Source organism: Podarcis liolepis, assembly GCF_965112155.1.
Source record: "Podarcis liolepis genome assembly, chromosome: 10".
NCBI lineage: Eukaryota > Metazoa > Chordata > Lepidosauria > Squamata > Lacertidae > Podarcis > Podarcis liolepis.
The window spans coordinates 2,734,328-2,757,670 of NC_139562.1; the positions used below are offsets into that span (position 1 = coordinate 2,734,328).

The following is a 23,343-nucleotide window of genomic DNA, read 5'->3' on the forward strand; positions in this document are numbered from 1 at the left end:
AGAAAGGCCTCTGGTTTCTTCAAGAAGGTATATTTAAATACCTTTTTCATTTCATTATAAATCATCTCCCAGAAGTTCTTAATCCTTGGGCGTGTCCACCAAAGGTGAAAGAATGTACCTTCAGTCTCATTACATTTCCAGCATTTATTATCCGGCAAATGGTAGATTTTTGCAAGCTTGACTGGTGTTATGTACCACCCATAAATCATTTTCATTAAATTCTCTCTTAAGGCATTACATGCCGTAAACTTCATACCTGTGGTCCATAACTGTTCCCAGCCAGCCATCATAATGTTATGACCAACATCTTGTGCCCATTTAATCATAGCAGATTTCACCGTTTCATCCTGAGTATTCCATTTCAACAGCAAGTTATACATTCTTGACAGATTCTTAACTTTAGGGTCTAGCAATTCTGTTTCCAGTTTTGATTTTTCCACCTGGAAGCCTAGTTTTTTATCCAAATTATATGCCTCCATTATTTGATAATAGTGGAGCCAGTCCCAGCGTTGCAATTCCATGATTCTCTCTCCCTGCCTACCAGGGCCCTGCAATCACTACCAGCTTTTGCTACGCCTGCATGATTGGCAGACACAGGCCGCCCAATGTTTCTCTAAAACGCCTCTTTGCCTGGGAGACTTGGCGTGACTCGCCCTGCGATTTCTTCCCAGCACTTGGTTGTGGGTCGAGGGCACTGTCTAATTGCCGCCTCGGCCGCCTCTTCTCCCGTGCGAAAGGGTGACGGTCGGGGTGACAGCGGCTTCTTGGTAGCTCTCTTACGGAAGGCCAAACCCTGTGGCCTCGACACAGCTGATCGCGTATGCGATGCTACTGCCTGGGATTCATTTCCAGGGGGTGCACGGCCCCAGCAGTCCTCTGGCCTCTGGGAAATTGCACGTGGTGACCCCTAGCTTCCCAAGGCCCCTTCTCTCCAGAGGAAGGAGAACGATACAGATCAGAGATGAGATCGGGAGCTGGGGAATCGGCCAGAGTCCTAGGCGGAATGCTTGCATATGCAGCCCACTGCTGTCTGCACAGATTGCAACCAGCTTTTTGGGGGGTTTTCTCCAGCCCTACCATTGGGGATTCAGAGTCCTCCTTTGCACAGTGCATAGTTAAACTGAGGAAGTCACTCCTGCAGGAGGCGGGCCTGGCCCCGAACCCAGATGGCTTTAGAAGAGGTTCAGACACATTCATGGAAGATTAGGCTATGTAGGCTCACAGGCAGCCATACTCCCTGATCCTGAATGGGGCAACTGTGCCCCTGAAGGACCAGGTGCGCAGCCTGGGAGTCATTCTGGACTCACAGCTGTCCATGGAGGTTCAGGTCAATCCTGAGTCCAGGGCGGCTGTCTGCCAGCTCCATCTGGTATGCAGGATGAGACCCTCCCTACCCACAGACTGTCTCGCCAGAGTGGTGCATGCCCTAGTTATCTCTCGCTTGGACTACTGCAATGAGCTCTATGTGGGGCTACCTTTGAAGGTGACCCAGAAACTACAACTAATCCAGAAAGTGGCAGCCAGACTGGTGACTGGGAGCAGCTGCCGAGACCATATAACACCGGTCTTGAAAGACCTACATTGGCTCCCAGGACGTTTCCGAGCACAATTCAAAGTGTTGGTGCTGACCTTGAAAGCCCCAAATGGCCTTGGTCCAGTATACCTGAAGGAGCGTCTCCACCCCCATCGCTCAGCCTGGACACTGAGGTCCAGAGCCAAGGGACTTCTAGTGGTTCCCTCACTGTGAGAAGCAAAGCTACAGGGAACCAGGCAGAGGGCCTTCTCGGTGGTGGCGCCCGCCCTGTGGAACGCCCTCCCATCAGATGTCAAAGAGATAAACAGCTACCTGACATTTAGAAGACATCTGAAGTTTTTAATGTGTGACATTTTAATGTATTTTTAATCTTCGTTAGAAGCTGCCCAGAGTGGCTCGGGAAACCCTGCCAGGTGGGCGGGGTACAAATAAATTATTATTATTATTATTATTATTATTATTATTATTATTATTATTATTCGTTGGCCACTGTGAGAAAACGATGCTGGACGAGACCGGCCATGGACCTGATCCAGCAGGACTCTTGCAACAGAATAAGCTTGTTTTCTGCTGCTCCGGAGGGTAGGACTTGAACCCATGGCTTCAAATCTCAAACAAGGAGATTCCAATGAAACCCCAGGAAGAACTTTCTGACCATAAGAGCTGTTCAAGAGTGGAACGGTCTCCCTCGGGAGCTGGTGGACTCTTCTTCCTTGGAGGTTTCTAAGCAGAGGTGAGATGGCCACCTATCAGAGATGCTTTAACTGAGATTCCTGCATTGCAGGGGGTTAGACTAGATGCCCCTTGGGTCCCTTTGAACTCTTAAGATTCTATTATTCTTTTGGTCTTGTACCTAACACAGCCTTATCCAGAGAGCAAGGGCTTGCCTGTGGTGCCTGAGCCTGAGGGACAGAACGGGCAGGGCAGGTGCCTGTCTTTAGGGCCCTTTTGCGCGTGTGCACACACACACACACACACACACACACCATGCACAGCTACTGCAAATGAGGAGCAAAGGCTTGTTGTTGTGGTTGCTCCATTTTGGTCCTGGAAATAATGGGAGTTTGGGGTTGCTCAGGGAGAGCTGATGGCAAGAAGCCTACCTTCATTTTTTGGAGTTGAGAGAGCAAGGCTGCTGGTCCACTAAGCTCTCCTCCTCCTCCTCCTCCTCCTCCTCCTCCTCCTCCTCCTCCTCCTCCTCCTCCTCCTTCTTCTTCTTCCTCTTCTTCTTCTTCTTCTTCTTCTTCTTCTTCTTCTTCCTCCTCCTCCTCCTCCTCCTCCTCTTCTTCTTCTTCTTCTTCTTCTTCTTCTTCTTCTTCTTCTTCTTCCACTAACCTCCTCCTCTTCCTCCTCTTCCTCCGCTAAGCTCCCCCTCCTCTTTGTCTTCTTCTTTTTCTTTTCCTCCTTCTTCTTCCTCCACTATGCTCTTCTTCTTCTTCCTCCTCCTCCTCCTCCTCCTCTTCTTCAAGCTCTTCTTCTTTTTCCTCTCTTCTTCTTCTTCTTCTTCTTCTTCTTCTTCTTCTTCTTCTTCTTCTTCCTCCTCCTCCTCCCCCTCCTCTTCCTCTCCTTCTTCCTCTTCTTCTTCTTCTATTACTACTTCTGGATCAAGCCAAGGGCATTGCCCTGCAGTCCTCCCACAGGCCAGAATTGATCTGTGTGGCCTTTACAATATCCCACGGACCTTTCTTCTGCCTGCAAATAGAGCATAAAACAGGAGAGAGTGTCTTAAAAGCTACTTGGGAGCCGCCAGCATCTAGTCCACCATCCAGATCTTATGGGACCCAACCAGATGCCTATTATGGGAAACCCTCAGGCAGAATTCAAGCACGAGTGTGACACCCTCCCCACCTGCGATTTCCAGCAATTGGCATTCAGATCAAAGCCACTGTGGTTAGTTGGGAGCCATTGATAGTTGTCAAATGAAGTTGTCAAATCCTCTTTGAAAGCCATTCACATTGGTGGCCATCACTGCCTCCTGTGGCGGTGAGTTCCACAGTTTCCAGAGTGAGGTTGGTGGGGCAGTGCCCCCATTCGCTCGGTTGGGCTGCCCCCTGCTGTTTAAAGGGGGAAGAATGAAAGCTTGACCGCGATGAGAAGTCTGTGGAGGGGCTGGTTTAAGATGGGATTCCTGTGCCAGGGAGAGGAGCATGAGCTGAGCAACAGTGGCTTTGGAGAGACAGCGAAGTGGGCAGCAGGATGGATGAGCCCCCCAAGAAACGGGTCTTGGGCATCGTTGGGAGTTGCAGGATCCTGACTGGGCACCGTGTCAGGTGCGGTGGATGAGGCAGATATTTCGGGGGGGGGAGCAATTGGGGATATGACTGGCAAGTAGCTTCAAAAATCAGAGGAAAATTCCAGGGATGAGTCAGGTCCCTTAGAAAAAAGGAGGGAAGGAAATAAGAGAGAGAGAGAGAGAGAGAGAGAGAGAGAGAGAGAGAGAGAGAGAGAGAGAGATAGCCGGCTGGAGGACATGGCTGACTTCCTCCCCCTCTGATACTCCCCCCCTTTTTTGCCAGATATTTTGCATTTTCTACTAAATTGCTGCCTCTCCCTTTCTCTCCAAATCAGGAACATTTAATTGCTGAAGGCTTCATGTGCAATTGTCATCTAGCTAATTACTCTTAAGCAGCTCTTGATTATCATTAACATTTCCGTATTCAAATGTTACAATCAGGTTTGCTCACAATCGATGCGAGTTAAGGGCCATTTTTAACTAGGGCCCACGGATGTGGGGGTGTCACTGACAGGGGGGCGCAAACCGATTTGTCGCCCATAAGGAATGGAACAAAGGGTGGGGGACTCATTTGTATCTGTCCTGCAAATGCTGAGAGCATCGGCTGCTTCCAAGTAGCATTTTAGACACTCTCTGTTGTTTTATATTCTCTTTGCGGCCAGAAGGAAGGTCCTTGGAATATTGCAAATGTCACAGACCAATTCTGGCCCATTCCAGTAGTGCAAAACAGCTGGAGGACATTGGGTTGGGCAAAGCAGGGGAAACCGTTTCTGCATTAAACAGAGCATAGAACCTAGTCTGACCAGAAGCAAAGTGGGTCAGGCACCCGCCCCATGATAGGGGTAGCTACCCCCTCTGTGGGGAGAGCTTCCCCCCCCCCCTCTCCTTCTCGAACCTGGGCGATATTTTATTCTGGTTCCACCTATACGTATTCTTTGCGCTTGTGTGGCGCTGTGGTCTAAACTACTGAGCCTCTTGGGCTGCGTGATCAGAAGGACGGCGGTTCGAATCCCCACGACAGGGTGAGCTCCCGTTGCTCTGTCCAAGCTCCTGCCAACCTAGCAGTTTGAAAGCACACCAGCACAAGTAGATAAATAGGTACTGCGGCGGTGGGAAGGTAAACGGCATTTCTGTGCACACTGGTTTTCATCACTGTGTCCCATTGCACCGGAAGTGGTTTAGTTCTGCTGGCCACATGACCCAGAAAGCCGTCTGTGGACAAACACCAGCTCCCTCAGCCTGAAAGGGAGATGAGCGCCGCAACCCCATAGTTGTCTTTGACTGGACTTAACTGTCCAGTGGTCCTTTACCTTTTTAAAAAGGTAAAGGGTACCCCTGACCATAATAATAATAATAATAATAATAATAATAATAATAATAATAATTTATTATTTATACCCCGCCCATCTGGCTGGGTTTCCCCAGCCACTCTGGGCGGCTTCCACAGAAACCAAAAACACTAAAATATCATACATTAAAAGCTTCCCTGAATAGGGCCGCCTTAAGATGTCTTCTGAATGTCAGGTAGTTGTCCATCACCTTGACATCCAATGGGAGGGCATTCCACAGGGCGGGCGCCACCACCGAGAAGGCCCTCTGCCTGGTTCCCTGTAGCTTCGCTTCTCGCAATGAGGGAACCGCCAGAAGGCCCTCGGCGCTGGACCTCAGTGTCCGGGCAGAACGATGGGGGTGGAGACGCTCCTTCAGGTATACTGGGCCGAAGCCGTTTAGGGCTTTAAAGGTCAACACCAGCACTTTGAATTGTGCTCGGAAACGTACTGGGAGCCAATGTAGGTCTTTCAAGACCGGTGTTATGTGGTCTCGGCGGCCGCCCCCAGTCACCAGTCTAGCTGCCGCATTCTGGATTAGCTGTAGTTTCCGAGTCACCTTCAAAGGTAGCCCCACGTAGAGCGCATTGCAGTAGTCCAAGCGGGAGATAACTAGAGCATGCACCACTCTGGCCAGACAGTCAGCGGGCAGGTAGGGTCTCAGCCTGCGTACCAGGTGGAGTTGGTAGACAGCTGCCCTGGATACAGAATTGACCTGCGCCTCCATGGACAGCTGTGAGTCCAAAATGACTCCCAGGCTATGCACCTGGTCCTTCAGGGGCACAGTTACCCTATTCAGGACCAGGGAGTCCTCCACACCAGCCCGCCCCCTGTCCCCCAAAAACAGTACTTCTGTCTTGTCAGGATTCAACTTCAATCCATTAGCCGCCATCCATCCTCCAACCGCCATTAGCTCCATCCTCCAACCATCCATTAGCTCCAGTCGTGGCCGACTCTGGGGTTGCGGCGCTCATCTCGCTTTATTGGCCGAAGGAGGCTGTGTACAGCTTCTGGGTCATGTGGCCAGCATGACTAAGCCGCTTCTGGTGAACCAGAGCACTGCACAGAAATGCCATTTACCTTCCCGCCAGAGGGGTACCTATTTATCTACTTGCACTTTGAGGTGCTTTCGAACTGCTAGGTTTGCAGGAACAGGGACCGAGCAATGGGAGCTCACCCCGTCGTAGGGATTCAAACCACCGACCTTCTGATTGGCAAGTCCTAGGCTCTGTGGTTTAACCCACAGTGCCACCCACGTCCTTTACCTATTCTTCATCCACTTCTAGTAACAGAAATGTAGGCTTGAGAGGGACCCAGAGAATCACCTTGCAACATAGGAGCAATCGTCCCCCTCCTATTACCAAACCCATTTTAAATTTAAGAACCCCAATATTTGCCAGATTAAACCTAACCGGTGTTTTCATGATTGGCCTCCTGGACTTTGAGCAAAGTTTCTGTCCACCTTGAGCCTCCTTCAAGCTTCCCAACTTTTGGAAACATTTTGCACAATCGCTGCTAGGATTGGATCGCAAGAGAGCATCGTGGTCATTAAGTCCCAGCCAGCTCTGCTCGGGTGAAGGTCACCCCAGTGAGCTTCCTGGAGAGACTCGTGTTCAAGTCGCCTCTCAGCTGTGATTTAAGGCAAGGTACTACCTTCAGGGGACAGTGCGGGTGGCACTGTGGTCTAAATCACAGAGCCTAGGGCTTGCCGATCAGAAGGTTGGCGGTTCGAATCCCCAGGACAAGGTGAGCTCCTGTTGCTCAGTCCCTGCTCTTGCCCACCTAGCAGTTTGAAAGCACGTCAAAGTGCAAGTAGATAAATAGGTACCACTCTGGCGGGAAGGTAAACGGCGTTTCCCCAGAAGCGACTTAGTCCTGCTGGCCACCTGACCCAGAAGCTGTATGCCGGCTCCCTCGGCCAATAAAGCGAGATGAGCGCCGCAACCCCAGAGTCGCCAATGACTGGACCTAATGGTCAGGGGTCCCTTTACCTTTACCTTTACTACCCCCAGCCTAACCTGTCTCACAGGGTTGTCACTGAATTTGAAACTCGGTTGAGTAAATGTTGGGTGCAAACATAACACAGTTGTCATTTTCATCCTTTCCCTTCTTTTTGGGGTGTTTGTTTTACCCCCTCCTGGGGTTTCTTGCAGGGAGAGCGAGGGGAACATGTACTCCTGCAAACCTCTGGGTTTCCCTGAGCATGCTGACGCCCCCCCCCCACGGAGTGGGTGGGGCTGGTTCTGGCTGCATCAGTACCGGTTGCCAAGCCTGAAGTTGGGAAAGAGCGGGGATTAAAGCGGTACTGTCTTGTCACCCTGCATCCCAGAAGCTGCATCAATTGTGCTCCCTGCTGTCGTGCTGGCAGAGGAGCACGCGAGGGCCACGCGATAAGCATGCCCAAGGGGCAGAGTCGGGTTTTCCGGCGCAGCCTTCCTTTGACTGCGCCCCAGACTCTCTCTCTCTCTCCACGCCTGTCGCTGCACCATGAAATCCTTCATGTTCTCCTCCTGCAGATTTGCATTAAATCAAAAGGCTTTAAGGAGCTTGCTTAGCGGGGATTGTTTTGGGGAAGAAATTGGTTTTAAGGAGAGGTTTAAGGATTCATCTCTCTAATTGTTTGCGTTAAGCACTTTTAATGTGCAAAAGTGTTTTCCCCGGTTCGTTGTGCGTGGAAGGTCATTGCAATGCCTGTTTCCTCCAAATCCACGGGCGACTGAGAGCAAGGATCCGTCCTGAGTCAAATGTTGCATGGGCATTTCTAGATCAGGGAACAAGGGGGCCATTCCTTATTACCGTAACATTTACCGTTTAACCCTTGTTGTTGTCTAGTCGTGTCTGACTCTTCGTGACCCCCTGGACCAGAGCACGCCAGGCACTCCTGTCTTCCACTGCCTCCCGCAGTTTGGTCAAACTCATGCTGGTCTCTTCGAGAACACTGTCCCACCATCTCGTCCTCTGTCGTCCCCTTCTCCTTGTGCCCTCCATCTTTCCCAGCATCAGGGTCTTTTCCAGGGAGTCTTCTCTTCTCATGAGGTGGCCAAAGTCTTGGAGCCTCAGCTTCAGGATCTGTCCTTCCAGTGAGCACTCAGGGCTGATTTCCTTCAGAATGGAGAGGTTGGATCTTCTTGCAGTCCATGGGACTCTCAAGAGTCTCCTCCAGCACCAGAATTCAAAAGCATCAATTCTTTGGCGATCAGCCTTCTTTAGGGTCCAGCTTTCACTTCCATACATCACTACTGGGAAAACCATAGCTTTTACTATACGGACCTTTGTTGGCAAGGTGATGTCTCTGCTTTTTAAGACGCTGTTTAACCCAGGGGTCTCCAAACTAAGGTCCGCAGGCCGGATAAGGCCCGAGGGACTTGTTTATCCGGCCCGTGGTGACCCCCGCCTGCTGCTGCCTGCTCTTACTGGCGCTGCGCTGCACAGCTACCCACTTCCTGGTTGGAGGAGCATCAGAAATAGCTTGTGCGCATGTGCAAGTGTTATTTGCGTATGCGTCATTTCCGGTGCACATCTGGGTCGGAGGAGGCCTGTGCACATGTGCACAAGCTATTTCCAGTGCTCCTCCGACCCAGAAGTGCACCAGAAATAGTGTGAGCGCCCACGTAGGGGCATGCGCTCCCCCGCGCAATCAGCGCTGGAGACCCCTGGTTTATAAGTTTGCTGACCCCTGGTTTAACCCCAACCTCCCTCCCTCCCAAAGGAGCCCAGGCGCCTTTCATCAGTACAACAACATCATAAAAAGTCAAAGGAATTGTCTGCCGGATGAGGCCAGTGGGCCACCTAGTCCAGCATCCACTTCTCATGGGGTGGCACCAAATACCCGTGGGAAATCCCAATGGCACATGGCCATCCTCAGTTGGCGGAGCAATTGGCACATTAATTCCAATAGCGAACAGGGCCCGGACATGCTAGCTAGTGATTTCACCTGAGAATGAGTTAATTTTAATCTGTTTAAAAAATTTAACTTTTGTTTGTTTTTTTAAAGTAGGGTTGTAAATATTATTATTTGGGGGGGGTCATCTTTTTTGCAAACAACTTTGAGGTTGTTGTTGTCGTTTTACAATCAAGCAGTAATTAGATTTTATGTAAATAAATAAATTGAAAAGCAATCAATATATACTACTACTACTACCACTACTACTACTACTACTAATACTAATACTAATACTAATAATAATAATAATAACAAAAAAATGCCAGCCTGCCCTCTGGTTGGTTCTGGGCAGTGGGACCATGGGTGTAGCCAGAGGGTGCAGGAGGTGCAGCTGCCCCCCCCCCATGAATCAAGTAAATAAATTAAAAAATACTTAACTAATTGACCAATTGCATTGCAGATAACTTGGTACTGTCCCCTCCTAAAAAAGCCCATGAGTAGGACCTAAATCAGGCATAGGCAAACTCAGCTGTTTTGGGACTACAACTCCCATCATCCCTAGCTAACAGGAACAGTGGTCAGGGATGATGGGAACTGTAGTCCCAAAACATCTGGAGGGCCGAGTTTCCCTATGCCTGACCTAAATCCAGCACCCACAACGCTGTCCTGGATTCTGGTCCTTGTCTTCAATGAAGTGGTCTTGCTTAGTGTTCTTGTTTGAGAGCCGAGAGCCGAGTGCGAGTCTGTTCATTTCACGCCTCTCGGCTCTTATTTCTAGAGAGATGGCCTTGTGTTTTGCGAAAGGCACATGGGAGCTGTGCGGGCAGAGGTTTGGGGTGGCGCTTCTGGGTAGCACGAGAGCGCCATTCGCTTGCAAGCCCTTATGTATCAATAATAACAGCAACCCGTTAAGATGCTCAGGAAGGGCCGTGAGTTGCAAAACAGGAAGCTTGAGATAAACCTGTCGTTTAAATCTGCCTCTCTTTTTTCTTGGTGATTCAAAATCTCTGCTTTCGATTGCCTTGCTTCAGATCAATGTTGTGCGTACATTCACACATGCACAAACAGTTGGCCTGGTCCTGTTTGCTGTCTGGCCTGCCAGACCGTGAGCGCCCTCCTGCTGCCTCCCTATATAGAGCCTGGCTGCCTGTCTCTCTCTTCCCCGCCTGCCTGCCCATCCTCTCCTCCTCCTCCTCTTCTTCTTCCTCCTCTCCTGTTCTCTCCATCCATCAACCCCAACCCCCGGTGCCTCCTTGACGGCTCCATTAAGTACCAGCTCAGCAGCGGCTAAATTTAGAAGTCGGGAAGAGAATGAGCCTTCTGGCTGCGGACAGCCCATAAATCCAGCTTCCGTCACGAAGTCACGCCGCTTCTATTCTCTTATCTGGAATGAGATCGATAGGAGCGTGTGTGTTTTTTCAAAGGAGGACCAAGTGCCCGGAGGCGAGAGGCAGGGAAGAGAGGCAGGAGGCAGAGCGGTGGAGGGAGAGGCTCCCGGGAAGGGGAGGGCAAAGAAAGGGGAGGCAAAACTCAGCACCATCCCCTGCTATCCTTCCTGCAGCGCTGCTAACAACCCCTGCCAGGATCAAACCCTCTGCCACCTCACCCGCTTCACAGTTCCTTGATGGACATTGTGTGGCACTAGCTGTTAGTACTGAATAATGTCCCCATTGGAGAGGCTAGCAAGGACTGGTCACTAAGGGCAGGTTGAAAGTATGGAGAATTCCTATTCTTTGGCGATCCCTCGTAGCCGAGTAAGATTGCCTTCCATAAACACGGTTTTAACAAGTGAGTAAGTGACTGTGGAGGGACGCAGGTGGCGCTGTGGGTAAAACCTCAGTGCCTAGGACTTGCCGATCATATGGTCCACGGTTCGAATCCCCGCGGCGGGGTGAGCTCCCGTCGTTCGGTCCCAGCTCCTGCCCACCTAGCAGTTCGAAAGCACTCTTAAGTGCAAGTAGATAAATAGGTACCGCATTATAGCGGGAAGGTAACGGCGTTTCCGTGTAATGCGCTGGTGCTGGCTCGCCAGCTGCAGCTTCGTCACGCTGGCCACGTGACCCAGAAGTGTCTTCGGACGGCGCCGGCTCACGGCCTCTTGAGCGAGATGAGCACGCAACCCTAGAGTCGGACACGACTGGCCCGTACGGGCAGGGGTACCTTTACCTTTAAGTGACTGTGGAGGCCAATTCAGGATCCACACGTCCTTCCACAGTGGGGACATTGGTTTCCAGGCGGGAGTTGATCATGGTGTGGATTTGCCAAGCGTGCCTTCCTCTCAGCACATTTCTCCCTTGCGTCCTGAGTTCGAGTGTCTTCAAAGCCCATGACACCTTTGGCAAAGGCTGTTCTCCAGCTGGAGCGCTCGCAGGCCAGTGTTTCCCAGTTGTTGGTGTTTATACTACATTTTTAAAGATTTGCCTTGAGACAGACTTTAAACCTCTTTTGTTGACCACCAGCATTACGCTTTCCATTTTTAAGTTCGGAATAGAGCAGTTGCTTTGGAAGACGATCATCAGGCATCTGCCCAACATGACCAGTCCAAAGAAGTTGGTGTTGAAGAATCAACATAATTAAATCAACATAATATAATTGAGAATTATAATGAAAACTACACACACACACACACACACTGTCAGCGGCACTTCCCAGCCAAAGGAATACAAACGGCAGAAAGTTATATCTTTATTATCTAAAGCAGACACTTCAAATACCCCATCACCACCACACACATGCTGGACTAGCATATAATAATAATAATAATAATAATAATAATAATAATAATAATAATAATAATAATAATATCTTTATTGTCATCGCCCCCTTCGGGGACAACGAAATTACTTGACTTCTCCATAAAAACACTAATTAAACAATACAGTATAATACATCAAGGGAGATTAGATGACTTTCAAAGTCCGGGCTTCCCATTCAGGGCCGAGATCGCTCTGGAGAAGAAGCTGTTCTTAAGACGGCTCGTTCTTGTCTTCATCGCCCTGTATCTCCGTCCCGACGGCAAGAGCTCGAAGAGACAGTGACCAGGATGCAATGGATCTTTTACTATGTCCAGTGCCTTCCTATGGCACCTTGTGGCATAAATCTGCTCTAAGGTGGAGAGTGGGCAGCCAACAATGCTCTCTGCTGCCTTAACAACCCTGCACAGCCCCATCCTGTCCTGGGTAGTACAGCTTCCGTACCACACCCATAAGCCATAAGTGAGCACGCTCTCAATGGCACAGTGATAGAAGGCAAGCAGCAGTTTCTGCGGAAGATGGTTTTTCCTTAGTATTCTCAAAAAATACTGTCTCTGCTGCGCCTTCTTCACAAGCCCCCTTGTGTTGACACTCCAGGACAGATCCTCTTGTAATTCAATGCCCAAAAATCTGAATATCTAGGCAGCTATTCCTTGGACTATGGAGCAGTTACAGCAACTGGGGACCACTCCCCACCCCCATCAGTACACCTACCTTCCCCAAAGGGCATGCATGCAGCCAGAGACTGTGCCTAGGTGGAAACTTACTCTGCTCCCCGCCTTTCACACACCTCCTGGTTCTGGGAGATGGTGGGGAAGTACCCGGACCCTTCGCTTTCCTCCCCTTGCAACCCATCCTTCGCTCCACCCTCCAACTCTGAAGTTTCCTCTGACTCTGCCTCTCGCCTTCTGGCCAGTACAGGTCCCCCCAAATCACTGCGCCCCTCTCCCCAGTCATACTCCAGCCCAGTTCCCCCAGTGTCCTGCCGCTCCCTGGCACTGGGTGGGTGGGAGGAGGGTGTAAGTTAGGGTGAAGGTGGAGAGCCTGCACAGATCCTGCTCCTAAGAGTGAGAAGTGTTGGAGATGGCATGCTGTTCTACCCTCCCCGACCCTTGACGGCATGTGTATTCCGGGTGCCTCTTCATTCTCAAGCACCAGGATCATAAAGTTGACTTTTTGTGACGCTCCGAGGGAGAGTTTGGACGCCGGTCTGCATTTTGTGCAGGGAAAACCGGCAGAAAGAAGCAGCTGTGACCTTGCCACAGACTTTGCGAGGGGCACAGTTTTAGGCAAAGGATTCAGCCCTGCAGGAAATCCTTGCGGAAAGCAGGCTAGAAGTCACCAGCGACCAGGAATTCCAAGCCCTCTGGACTGGTTGAACAGCTCAAAGCCTGTGCAAGGGGGGAGGGGTGGAGAGCTACATAAACCTGGGGGGGGGGGGCCCTGTTGCTGCAACTGCTCCCTAGAGCCCCAACCTGGGAATTGCTCCCTAGTCGCCGGTGGGCACATATGCAGCTGTAGAAGCAACTGTGTTACCTTTGACAAGAAAGAGTTCCCCACCTGCCGTGCGCAATAGTGCCCTTGAGACCTCTTTGCAAAAAGGAAGAGGTCCCAATTTTGCAAAAGGCTCAACTGACCAGGCTTGGAATAAAGCCTTGCTGACTGAGGCTGCTATTTGCGCAGCGCTTCCTGTCCTGCCTGCAAAGAAATCAGAACTGGGCTAGGCGCAGACAGGCCAAACTTTGCAGCCTCTTGAGTTGGCTTGGCTTTGCAGGAGCCTTGCAGAACGTTCTGTGGGTCCAGCACCTTGTCAGGAGCCTCAGGAGCAAGAGACTCCCCCCCACGGCGACCCTTGAGCTCCCTCTGCCGGCTTCTCTTTGCGGGAAGATCCCTTGCGGCGGCGACACCCGACGTGTGTCAGCTGGCTCGCTGCAAGATGCCACGACAGAGCAGCTGTTTCCAGCAACCTCTGCCCCCACCCCACAAGCCGCAACAGAGAAAGCCAAAGGGGCAGGTGGGAGCGGGAGGCCAAAGGCCAGCATTTGACCGGTGGGGGGCAGAATAATAATCTGGCAGGCAAATGCGGCCAGGACCCTTGAGCCTGGAAGGCTGATGGGATATTCAACCTCTGGGCCACGAGGGACCAGGGGTAAGGTTACCAGACGTTCCTGTTTCCCGGGGACAGTCCCCGGATTTTACAAATCAGTCCCAAAAACCCATTGAAGTTGAAAAGTGTCCCTGGATTCATTGAAAAAAAATCTGGTAACCTTGACCAGGGGGATTCTGGGAAGCCACAGAGCCCAGCAGGTCAAGTTCAGCCTTGCAAGGGCTTCTTTGCAGGCAGGAAGCAGATGAGCTCCTGTGCTGACCCCCTCTTTGCTTTGCAGAAGAGGTCAAAGCACCCCAGTAAATGGTTCCTCTTCCAGGCTTTCCCCACTTGGCTCTCAGGGCTGCTAAATGTGATGGTGTGTCTGTCTCTATGTGTGTGTGTGTGTAAATGGAGGGACCCCATCCATTTGTCAGCCCAGTCTCTCTCTCTCTCTCTTAAATAATTTGTTATGTTGAAATTCTTAATAAAAACTATCAAAACATATCATCTTCTTTTCATCCCCCCCCATTTCCCCTCTCCCTCACCTCAAAAAACTCTCATCCTCAAGGTTTAGTCAGAATCCCCTTTCTTGTGACTTGAAGCCCTGGGTTCGAGTCCTACCCTCCAGATCAGAAGAAAACGAGCTTGCTCCATTTTCCATGGGGCAGCCCTTGAGATACGTGAAGATCACAAGTCCTCTCAAGCCTCCTCTTTTCCAGGCTAACCACACCCAGCTCCCTCAATCATTCCTCATGACGCTTGGTTTCCAGGCCCTTTGTTGTAGTATAATTGTATGTGGTCATCAAAGGGCTTTTTAAAAACAACATGTAGGGCTCTTACTACAAATTGTGGCTTGCATTTATTTCGCAGTTTGTAGGAAACCCTGACAATCGTGAATCACACATTTTTAAACAACGTCACACATAAAACGTAAAACACCTTGGGCACACATGTGTGTTTGCATACCCCTGATACCTATGTTTCATTGTTTGTGCAGCTCCAGAAAATGCGCATGAGGCCAGGAAGTCCTCTGATTGGGTCGCCCCCCCCCCCAGCGACCATTTACTCCTGCAGAGTAAATGAAGCCTCAGAGAAAAGGTTGTTGCTGTCTTTAGCATATGCACCGCCGGGGTGGAAAGATCCGCCCAGCGCCCCCAAATTTAGTTTAGCCCCCAAATTAACTTTTAATATGCTTACGTCAGACACCACGCTTACGCCTTATCTCTTGTTTACGAAAGAAGGGAGGAAAAAGAAGCAAACTTTTTTATTTGCTCATTCATTTAGATATACATACATATCTATATCTATATCTATATCTATATCTATATCTATATCTATATCTATCTATCTATATATATTATGTATATATATATACACACACACACATATACATACATATATGTTTTTAATATATCATTTTCAACAATTATTAAACATACTTTTATATCTTATACACTTTTTTTTACTTCCATCAATCACATCTGAAAATTTCCCAATCTTTCTCACTTAATTTACATTTCTTACTTTCACTATTACATTTAAATATCATAACTAACTTCACTCTTCTTTGCAATATTTCATATATTCCTCCTTACAAAACTTCTTGTAGTCCTACTAGTGTAATTTGTTGATTACAGTCAGTGGTGTAGCGTGGGGGGTGCAGGGGGGGCCGGCCGCACCGGGCGCAACATCTGGGGGTTAGGGTTAGGGGGTGCAAATCCATGGGTTAGGGGGCGCAAATTACTTGCCTTGCCCCCGGGTTCTGACAACCCACGCTACGCCACTGATTACAGTTGCTCTTCAAATAGTTCGTATATTTCTTCCAATCTTCTGTAAATCTCTGGTCCCGCAGGTTTTGAATCCTTCCTGTCATTTTATCTGGTTCTGCGTAGTCCAATAATTTCGTCTGCCATTCTTCTTTCATCGGCATTTCTTCTTGCTTCCATTTCTGGGCCAACAATACTCTTGCCGCTGTTGTTGCATATAAAAACAATTTAACATCCTGTCTGTTAATGTCCTCACTTATAATACCAAGTAAAAAATGCTTCTGTTTTTTTTAAAAAAATGTATATTCGTTCATTTACAATACACTTATACTTAAGTATACAACACCACCACACTTAAGTATCATTTAAGCACCTACTTAGGAGAAACATCAGTCGTGTCAAAGGTGCCGCTGACTCGCCCCGCTGCCGCATACCAGCTCAGTACAACACGTAACATAATATTTTGATTTAAGAGTTTATTTCACGTGCACGGCGCCGTTGTGAATGACAAGTGCCGTCGTTGAGTCTGAAGTGCCGCCGTTTTGAATGACAAGCGCCGCTGCTGGCGTGGCGCGTCTTTGGTAAATGAGCGCACAAAGTCGAAAGTCCTTTAGTGAAACAGTAGGTATACATTTCGGTAATACCTAGGTATATATGTATTTTGTTTTTCTAGCGTGATCAAAATTATTTATTATTTCAGAACAGGTAGATAGTTAAGAGCTTAGGCAGCTTCAGCGGTGGGCGGCGGACGCCCCCCAGAATTCAGCGCCCTGGTGCCCCGCACCCCTTGCACCCCGGGTAAAGATGGCCCTGGTTGCTGCCTTCGGCATCACCGCTGCTGCTAAGTTGTGCTGGAACAGGCACAATGGTCCTTCTTTGTCCAGGCTTGCCTTCCCCCACTCCGCAGCCTTTGGCTTGGAAAAGGTCACGTGCCAGGAAAACGAAAGAAAACGTGATTGTGCCAAAATAGCCAATCTGTCCCGTGCCGGATGCAGAAAGCAAAGCCGTCCAGCCAACCGGCACTCTCTGTCGTCAATTCCTTGGCTCTCAGGGTCAGCTTCCTCCAGGGTCGCAGCAGCAAAGTCAAGCAAGAGATTCGCCAAGCATGGAAGGAAGAGGATCCGTGTGGAAGGCTTGGCCCTGCCCGACCCGCCGCTCCCCACCAGGAGGTCCTTCTCAGGACCAGGTAAACGGTCCGGGCCTTTTGAGGCACAAAGGAGCGGAGCTGCATGGCTGGGGTCAAGGGCCGCATGGACGTCCCTGGAGTGCTCCTCTCACAAAGCACAGAGGAGGGCACCATATCTGACACCCGTCCCCACAGCCTTCTGCACTCGGTAGCGTCTCTGGACTGCACGTTTGCAACCTCGGAAATTGGCCTTGCTGCTTCCACTAATTTCACTGTTTCCCCTGGGATCTGGTCCACCTGATCTCCACCTGCACAGCACCCCACACCCTCTCCCCGAAGCACTTGGGCACTCGGCGTACTTCAGATGGGGCATTTGCTCCTGCATGCAACCTGAGCACTTTGAGGGAGGCCGGATTGCCTGTTGCACACCATGTATGAAAACACCACCGAGAGCGACAAAGACCGCAGCAGCGTTGAGGGAAATACGGTGGGATCCTTGTGTGTGGGGCGGCTAAAAAAACCTCCCACTGGCATAGAAAGGGGCCTGGCCCCTCGGCCAGCTAGAGTGATGCATGCAGGGAAAAGCCAAGTATCTGGGTGATTTGGCTAGGCACTAGGATCCTGGTAAGGTGCTGCAGTTTCCCAAGGGGTCCAGCAATTGCAGTTTCCTCTGTGATACAACAAGGGTTAAAATAATAATAATTTCTTATTTATACCCCGCCCATCTGGCTGAGTTTCCCCAGCCACTCTGGGCGGCTTCCAGCAGAATATTAAAAACAATACAGCATCAGACATTAAAAACTTCCCTAAACAGGGCTGCCTTCAGTTGTCTTTTAAAAGTAAAATAGTTGTTTATTGCCTTGATATCTGCTGGGAGGGCGTTCCACAGGGCGGGTGCCACTACCGAGAAGGCCCTCTGCCTGGTTCCCTGTAACCTCACTTCTTGCAGCAAGGGAACCACCAAAAGGCCCTCGGCGCTGGACCTCAGTGTCCGGGCAGAACTATGGGGGTGGAGATGCTCCTTCAGGTATACAGTAGTTCAGTAGGTAAGCCACGACTACATACCCCATGAGCAGAAATAGTTTGCAAACCCCCTCCAGACCACAAAATATTTCTGCACACAGAGCTGTGGAATATGGGCCTCCTGCTACGTTTTTTGCTAGCATGGAGGGGAAAGGGGAAAAGCAGGTACAATTCAGCTACATATTACGTACACTTAACTTGGGCGATTTCAACCTTGCGTGGTTGAAGGCCAGCCTGTTGAAATTGCAGAAATTAAAGGCATGCTCAGTGCAGAAAGAGCTTTTAAGCTTTCTGCCTTGCTTACTGGGCTTCGAAAGAGTAAGATGGTCACAAGGGGGAAGTTTTTGAGTATTTGTGTTTTTTGAGTCTGCACAGAACTCATGGAACCAAGCCCCCCCATATGAGATGCAATTGTGGTAGGTTTCATCCTCTCTTGGCGCGGTGTGGAAGGAAGCTGTCGCTCCTTGAAGCTGGAGGCGGCGATGCCCCTCCCCTTCTGCCCCAATGTCTTTTGTGCCCACCAAGTGTGGCACAGCAGCCTGGGCAGCTTTGAGCAGCAACCTGGCACATTCCTGCCCTTCCACTTGGCCACAGCTGCAGATACCTTCTCAGAACCGGCTGCCGTCTAACCTCACCTGCCCTCCCAGGCCTGGCTGGCGCTGACCTCCATTTGGAACATCTGTTTGCTCAAAGGGCCGCTTATTATCGGAGATGCGGAGATGAGAGACCTGAGGGTAAGCAGGTTAAACACTTCAGAAGCAGTAGCCCAGGTGCTTTCTCCAGAGTAGGGGAAGTGCCCCACCTGCTGGTGGCGAGGGAGAATGGCACTTCTCCGCTTGCAGTCTGGGGCCGGTCACTTTTGCCGGAGTTGCATTTAGACTTTGCCAGGAAAGTTATTGGCCTCAGAAACACCACCCCAAAGGACTTTTGAGTCTGATGCTCCACGATGCCCCCATTTCTCTGTGGCACAGAGGGCGAGAGCCATATTGTGCTTCGTCAACCGTTTCTCACAAGCTGAACTGCTCTCCTTCAAAAATGGCTCCTTCCCACGGAGCAAGCGGCCTGGATGCCATGGGCGAGTTCTGGGAGAAGGAAATGGGGACCAAGCAGGCTTCCGTGTTGTGGCTTCAGAAACGGCCTCATCCTGCCTGCCTGGACTCTGCATCGGTCAACAGCATCCTTCTTCCAGGAGCAGAAGAGGCCACCTTGCATCAGCCAAGTGAGGGATGAGAAGCAGCTCCCAAAACGAGATTGCTGAAGTCGGTCATGAATCCTCTCTCCTCCTCCTCACTTCTCCCAAACATCTGCTCCTTCCTGCCTTTCCATGATGATCCGAGCCACCCCTTTGCTGGAGACACTGGACAGCTGGCCTGCCAGAGAGGAAACTTAAGAGGCTTTTCTCACCGGTCCTTGATCCATCTTAGCTTCAGGACGGTCAAGAGATGAAAAGGTAAAGCTTTTGGAGAGTGCCGAGGAGTCAGGGGGCTGTTGCTGAGGTCCTGCTCCAGGTCAACTCTCCTGTTCCACGTCTGCAGGCTACACATCAAAGACATCAACTTCCAGAGACTCGGTTGCAGCCTTTCTCAAGCTCCAGCTCATGGCTTGTGGGACTCCACTTCTTAGGGGTCCTGAGCGTTCTCCCAGCTTTCCTGGTCCAGGCCAGACTCGCTTCCTTCCTTGGAGGGCACACACCACGCCCACTTAGGTCAGCCACACAGGCAGATCCCTCCGGCTTAGCCTGGTGGCAGAACTTGGTGTAGCTTTCCTCAGGGAATCAACCTTCTAGGTGGCCCACCGATACTAACCATTTGCTTATTTCTTTGCAGGGTTTATAAACCCATCCTTCTGAATTACCATGGCATTGTGCAGGGGGGCAGGAATAAAAAGCAAATGCAATGCAAAACAATACATTAAGCCCCCATGTAAAACCAACAGGTGGAACATCAAAGAGTTTTGAGATTAAAAGTAGAAATTGTTGGTGCAAACCTAATATTCAGTTTGCCAATGGCCTCTATCCCTCCCCACCTCTTTTTCTTCTTGTTCCATAGCTACCCTGGCACCATTGTGGTAGCAGCAGCTATCATGCTGGTTTAAAGGCCAGTTATAGTCCATGTGGATCTCTCTGGATGTGATCTGTCACATTGGGGGCTGGGGGATTAAGTGCAGGGCAAGACTTGCTCACCACGTGCCCACTTCTCAATTTGGCCCGCTTTGGGCGAGATGGCAACATGCGTCCCAGTAGTTGAAGCATGGGAGTTGGGCGCCCAAGGAAGTGGCCCTGCCAGTCCTTCGCCACATCCCTGGGGTTTCATCCCCTCCAGACACATCTCCCCACCTGTCCCTAGAATCTCCAGGTGGACCTTCATTAACAGCAAGAGCTTGGGATGAGCACATCCCATGGGCGGTGAAGGTAGGGAAGGGGTTGAAAGGTGCTTCCCGACTTTCAACGTCTCTGAGAAACATTTGCTCTTTCCTTCCAGAAACCCGAGAAGACAGGACCAAGAGGCTCTTTCGACACTACACTGTGGGCTCGTACGACAACTTCACTTCTCACAGGTAAGGACCCTCCTGGCGTATATTGGCTGCCCCACAGCTAGGATTTCCACGACAGGGAAAGGGAGGTCTGTGGGGCAATCGTGGGCTGGCGGAGCAGGTTTACTCCCGCAGTGGTGCCAGGTGTGTGTGTGTGTCTGTGTGGAGCCTCGTGTGAATCTTGTTTCTGAGTTGGCAATCTTGCATTCCACGTTGCGTGGACCTAGAAGGCGGGGAAAGCTTTGTGGTGTGTACAAGAGAAGTCGTGTTTCCGAGGTGGCAGAGCTAACGTGGAGCACAGGATCAAAGAATCGTAGCGTCAGACATCTAGATCTACCACCTGCATTGCAACCCAAGGTGCTCAAACCTGCTAGGACGTTCCATGGGTGTTGGCATTGTGCCAATTCTAGGCTGGTGACACATGGCGGGGCATTCATTGCGGCAGCCCCATTCTATTGTGCTTCATCCCCGATTTCACTCTATTGTCTCCCTCTCTGGCTACTTTTAGCTACGTTTTTGTTACTTCCTTTTATATATCACCTTCCTTCTGTTAAGGAAAAAAATTCCTGGGTGAGAGACTACTCAACAACCCAGCTCATCGGGGTGCAAGTCCCCTGTGGGTCCATGTGGTCAGTAAAAGAAGAAAGCTCCAGCAAAGCAGCAGTCAGTAGACCACGATCTTTATTGTTGTGCAACAGGTCCCCACAGGAGTAAGAACCCCGAGTAAGGGGTGACCCCCCTCTTTTAAAACTTCCCACAATATCCCAGAATACACTTGGAGCAGCATCACTGAGACATCACTACATCACTAGCATGTAGCAATTGAGGAGGGGTACACAAGGGTGACACAAGGTCAACATTAAGTCACCTTATCAGACCCCTTTCCCAACACCTATTAAGTCCCCACCACCGGAAGAACAATAAAACTCTTGACATCTCCTTGCCTTCAGGACTGGTCTGGAGATGGGCTTTCAGAAGACCTGACTTGCTCAACTACCTCTGTGGATCTCCATTGTTGCCCCGTTGGTCACTCGCTGGGTGGGGGGTCGTGTTTGTGCTCTCACGCTTGGGGGATTATGGCGGGATGCCCTGTTCCTGCTGCCTACATGACTTCCTGCTTCCTGCGGACGGTCCGGGAATCAGCATGTTATTACATGAGTAGAATATGTCCTTTTATTTAAAATGCATCTCTGGGTTATTTGTGGGGCCTGCTTGGTGATTTTACATGAGTAGAATGTGTGCCTTTATTTAAAACCAATCTCTGGGTTATTTGTGGGGCATAGGAATTCGTTCATCCCTCCCCCCCCCAAAAAATATAGTCCAGCCCCCCATAAGGTCTGTGGGACAGTGGACTGGCCCCCGGCTGAAAAGGTTTGCTGACTCCTGGTTTAAATCCATTCGGATGTTATAGGGAAATCCTTGGGCTCACTTGGATGACCAAGCAAAGACACCATCCAGGAACAGAGGAGCTAAACAGCAGCCAGTAGGCCTGGTCTTTATTCAAACAACTGTTGCAACAAGACTTCCACCCAGTGGCGTAGCGTGGGGGGTGCAGGGGTGGCCGGCCGCACCGGGCACAACATCTGGGGGTTAGGGTTAGGGGGTGCAAATCCACGGGTTAGGGGGTGCAAATTCACGGGTTAGGGGGTGCAAATTACTTGCCTTGCCCCGGGTGCTGACAACCCACGCTACGCCACTGCTTCCACCCACCACATGGGAGAAGCAGGAAGGAACCCAGAACAAAGGATGGCTCCCACTTTTATCAGTTTTACAAAAATACTCAAACACCCCTAAAATTACATCACGGATACATCACAAATGGGGAGGGTCTGGTGACAGAAACCTGAGTATCAGGTTGGTCTCCAACCTTCCCTTGACCTCCACCTCACACCCATTAAGTAAGAGGAAAGAAATATTTACAAGTTCCTGGTTTCCCAGGCCAAGTTAATCACACCTCTTTGTCCCACACCAAGAACCTAATCCTTTCCTGGGTGGTTTTCCCTTGTCCATGGAATGACTGCCTGTCTGACACCCATTTGCCAGGATGCCAGTGATTACCTCCTGTGTAAGAGGCTGCTGTCTACGTAATCCCAGGTTTCAGGGATTTTGGCTGCCCACACCCCAGACTCCCCACTTCATAAGCCATTCCTTTCCTGAACAGAACAAAGTTGTTGTTGTTCTTTAATCGTGTCCGACTCTTCATGACCCCCTGGACCAGAGCATGCCAGGCACTCCTGTCTTCCACTGCCTCCCACAGTTTGGTCAAACTCATGTTCATAGTTTCAAGAACACTGTCCAACCATCTTGTCCTCTGTCGTCCCCTTCTCCTCCTTCTCAATCTTTCCCAACATCAGGGTCTTTTCCAGGGAGTCTTTTCTTCTTATGAGGTGGCTAAAGTATTGGAGCCCCAGCTTCAGGATCTGTCCTTCCAGTGAGCACTCAGGGCTGATTTCCTTCAGAATGGAGAGGTTGGATCTTCTTGCAGTCCATGGGACTCTCCAGAGTCTCCTCCAGCACCATAATTCAAAAGCATCAATTCTTCGGCGCTCGGCCTTCTTTATGGTCCAGCTCTCACTTCCATACATCACTACTGGGAAAACCATAGCTTGAACTATACGGACCTTTGTTGGCAAGGTGATGTCTCTGCTTTTTAAGATGCTGTCTAGGTTTGTCATTGCTTTTCTCCCAAGAAGCAGGCGTCTTTTAATTTCGTGACTGCTGTCACCATCTGCAGTGATCATAGAACCCAAGAAAGTAAAATCTCTCTCTCCCTTGGTAATGTGCAGCAGAGGCAGTGAGAACAGAATGGTACAGAGGCTCTCACCTTTTCAGGAAGTGGGAAGATGAGCAACATCAGGTCATGGTTTGGGGAAAGCTTTCAGGTGCTTGAAGAAGATGATTGCTTCGCATTTCAAGAAGGGCGTTGCACAAGAAGGATTGGGGGTTGGACTAGATGGCCATTGAGGTCCCTGCCAGCTATGATTTTTGAGTGACTGTGCTGGAGAAGAGCCACTCAGCTCCTGTTCTCTCTTCTCTCAGCTATTCCACCCAGTGCTCATCAGCTGATAGGCAGGGG

General features: G+C 50.2%; 1 protein-coding gene across 11 annotated transcripts in view; it reads left to right on the top strand.

The window, feature by feature from the left end:
• The window catches only part of SHANK3 (SH3 and multiple ankyrin repeat domains 3), a 443,257-nt gene that overhangs the window by 321,346 nt on the left and 98,568 nt on the right, over window positions 1-23,343 (top strand). For all 11 annotated transcript variants that reach the window (XR_014516107.1, XR_014516108.1, XM_083460914.1 and 8 more), the window contains one exon: window positions 20,216-20,291. Coding sequence is in view for 9 of the 11 variants with exons in the window: in XM_083460914.1 (XP_083317040.1) it covers window positions 20,216-20,291 (76 nt within the window). In the remaining 2 variants the exon portion in view is untranslated. The remainder of the gene's footprint in view (window positions 1-20,215; window positions 20,292-23,343) is intronic.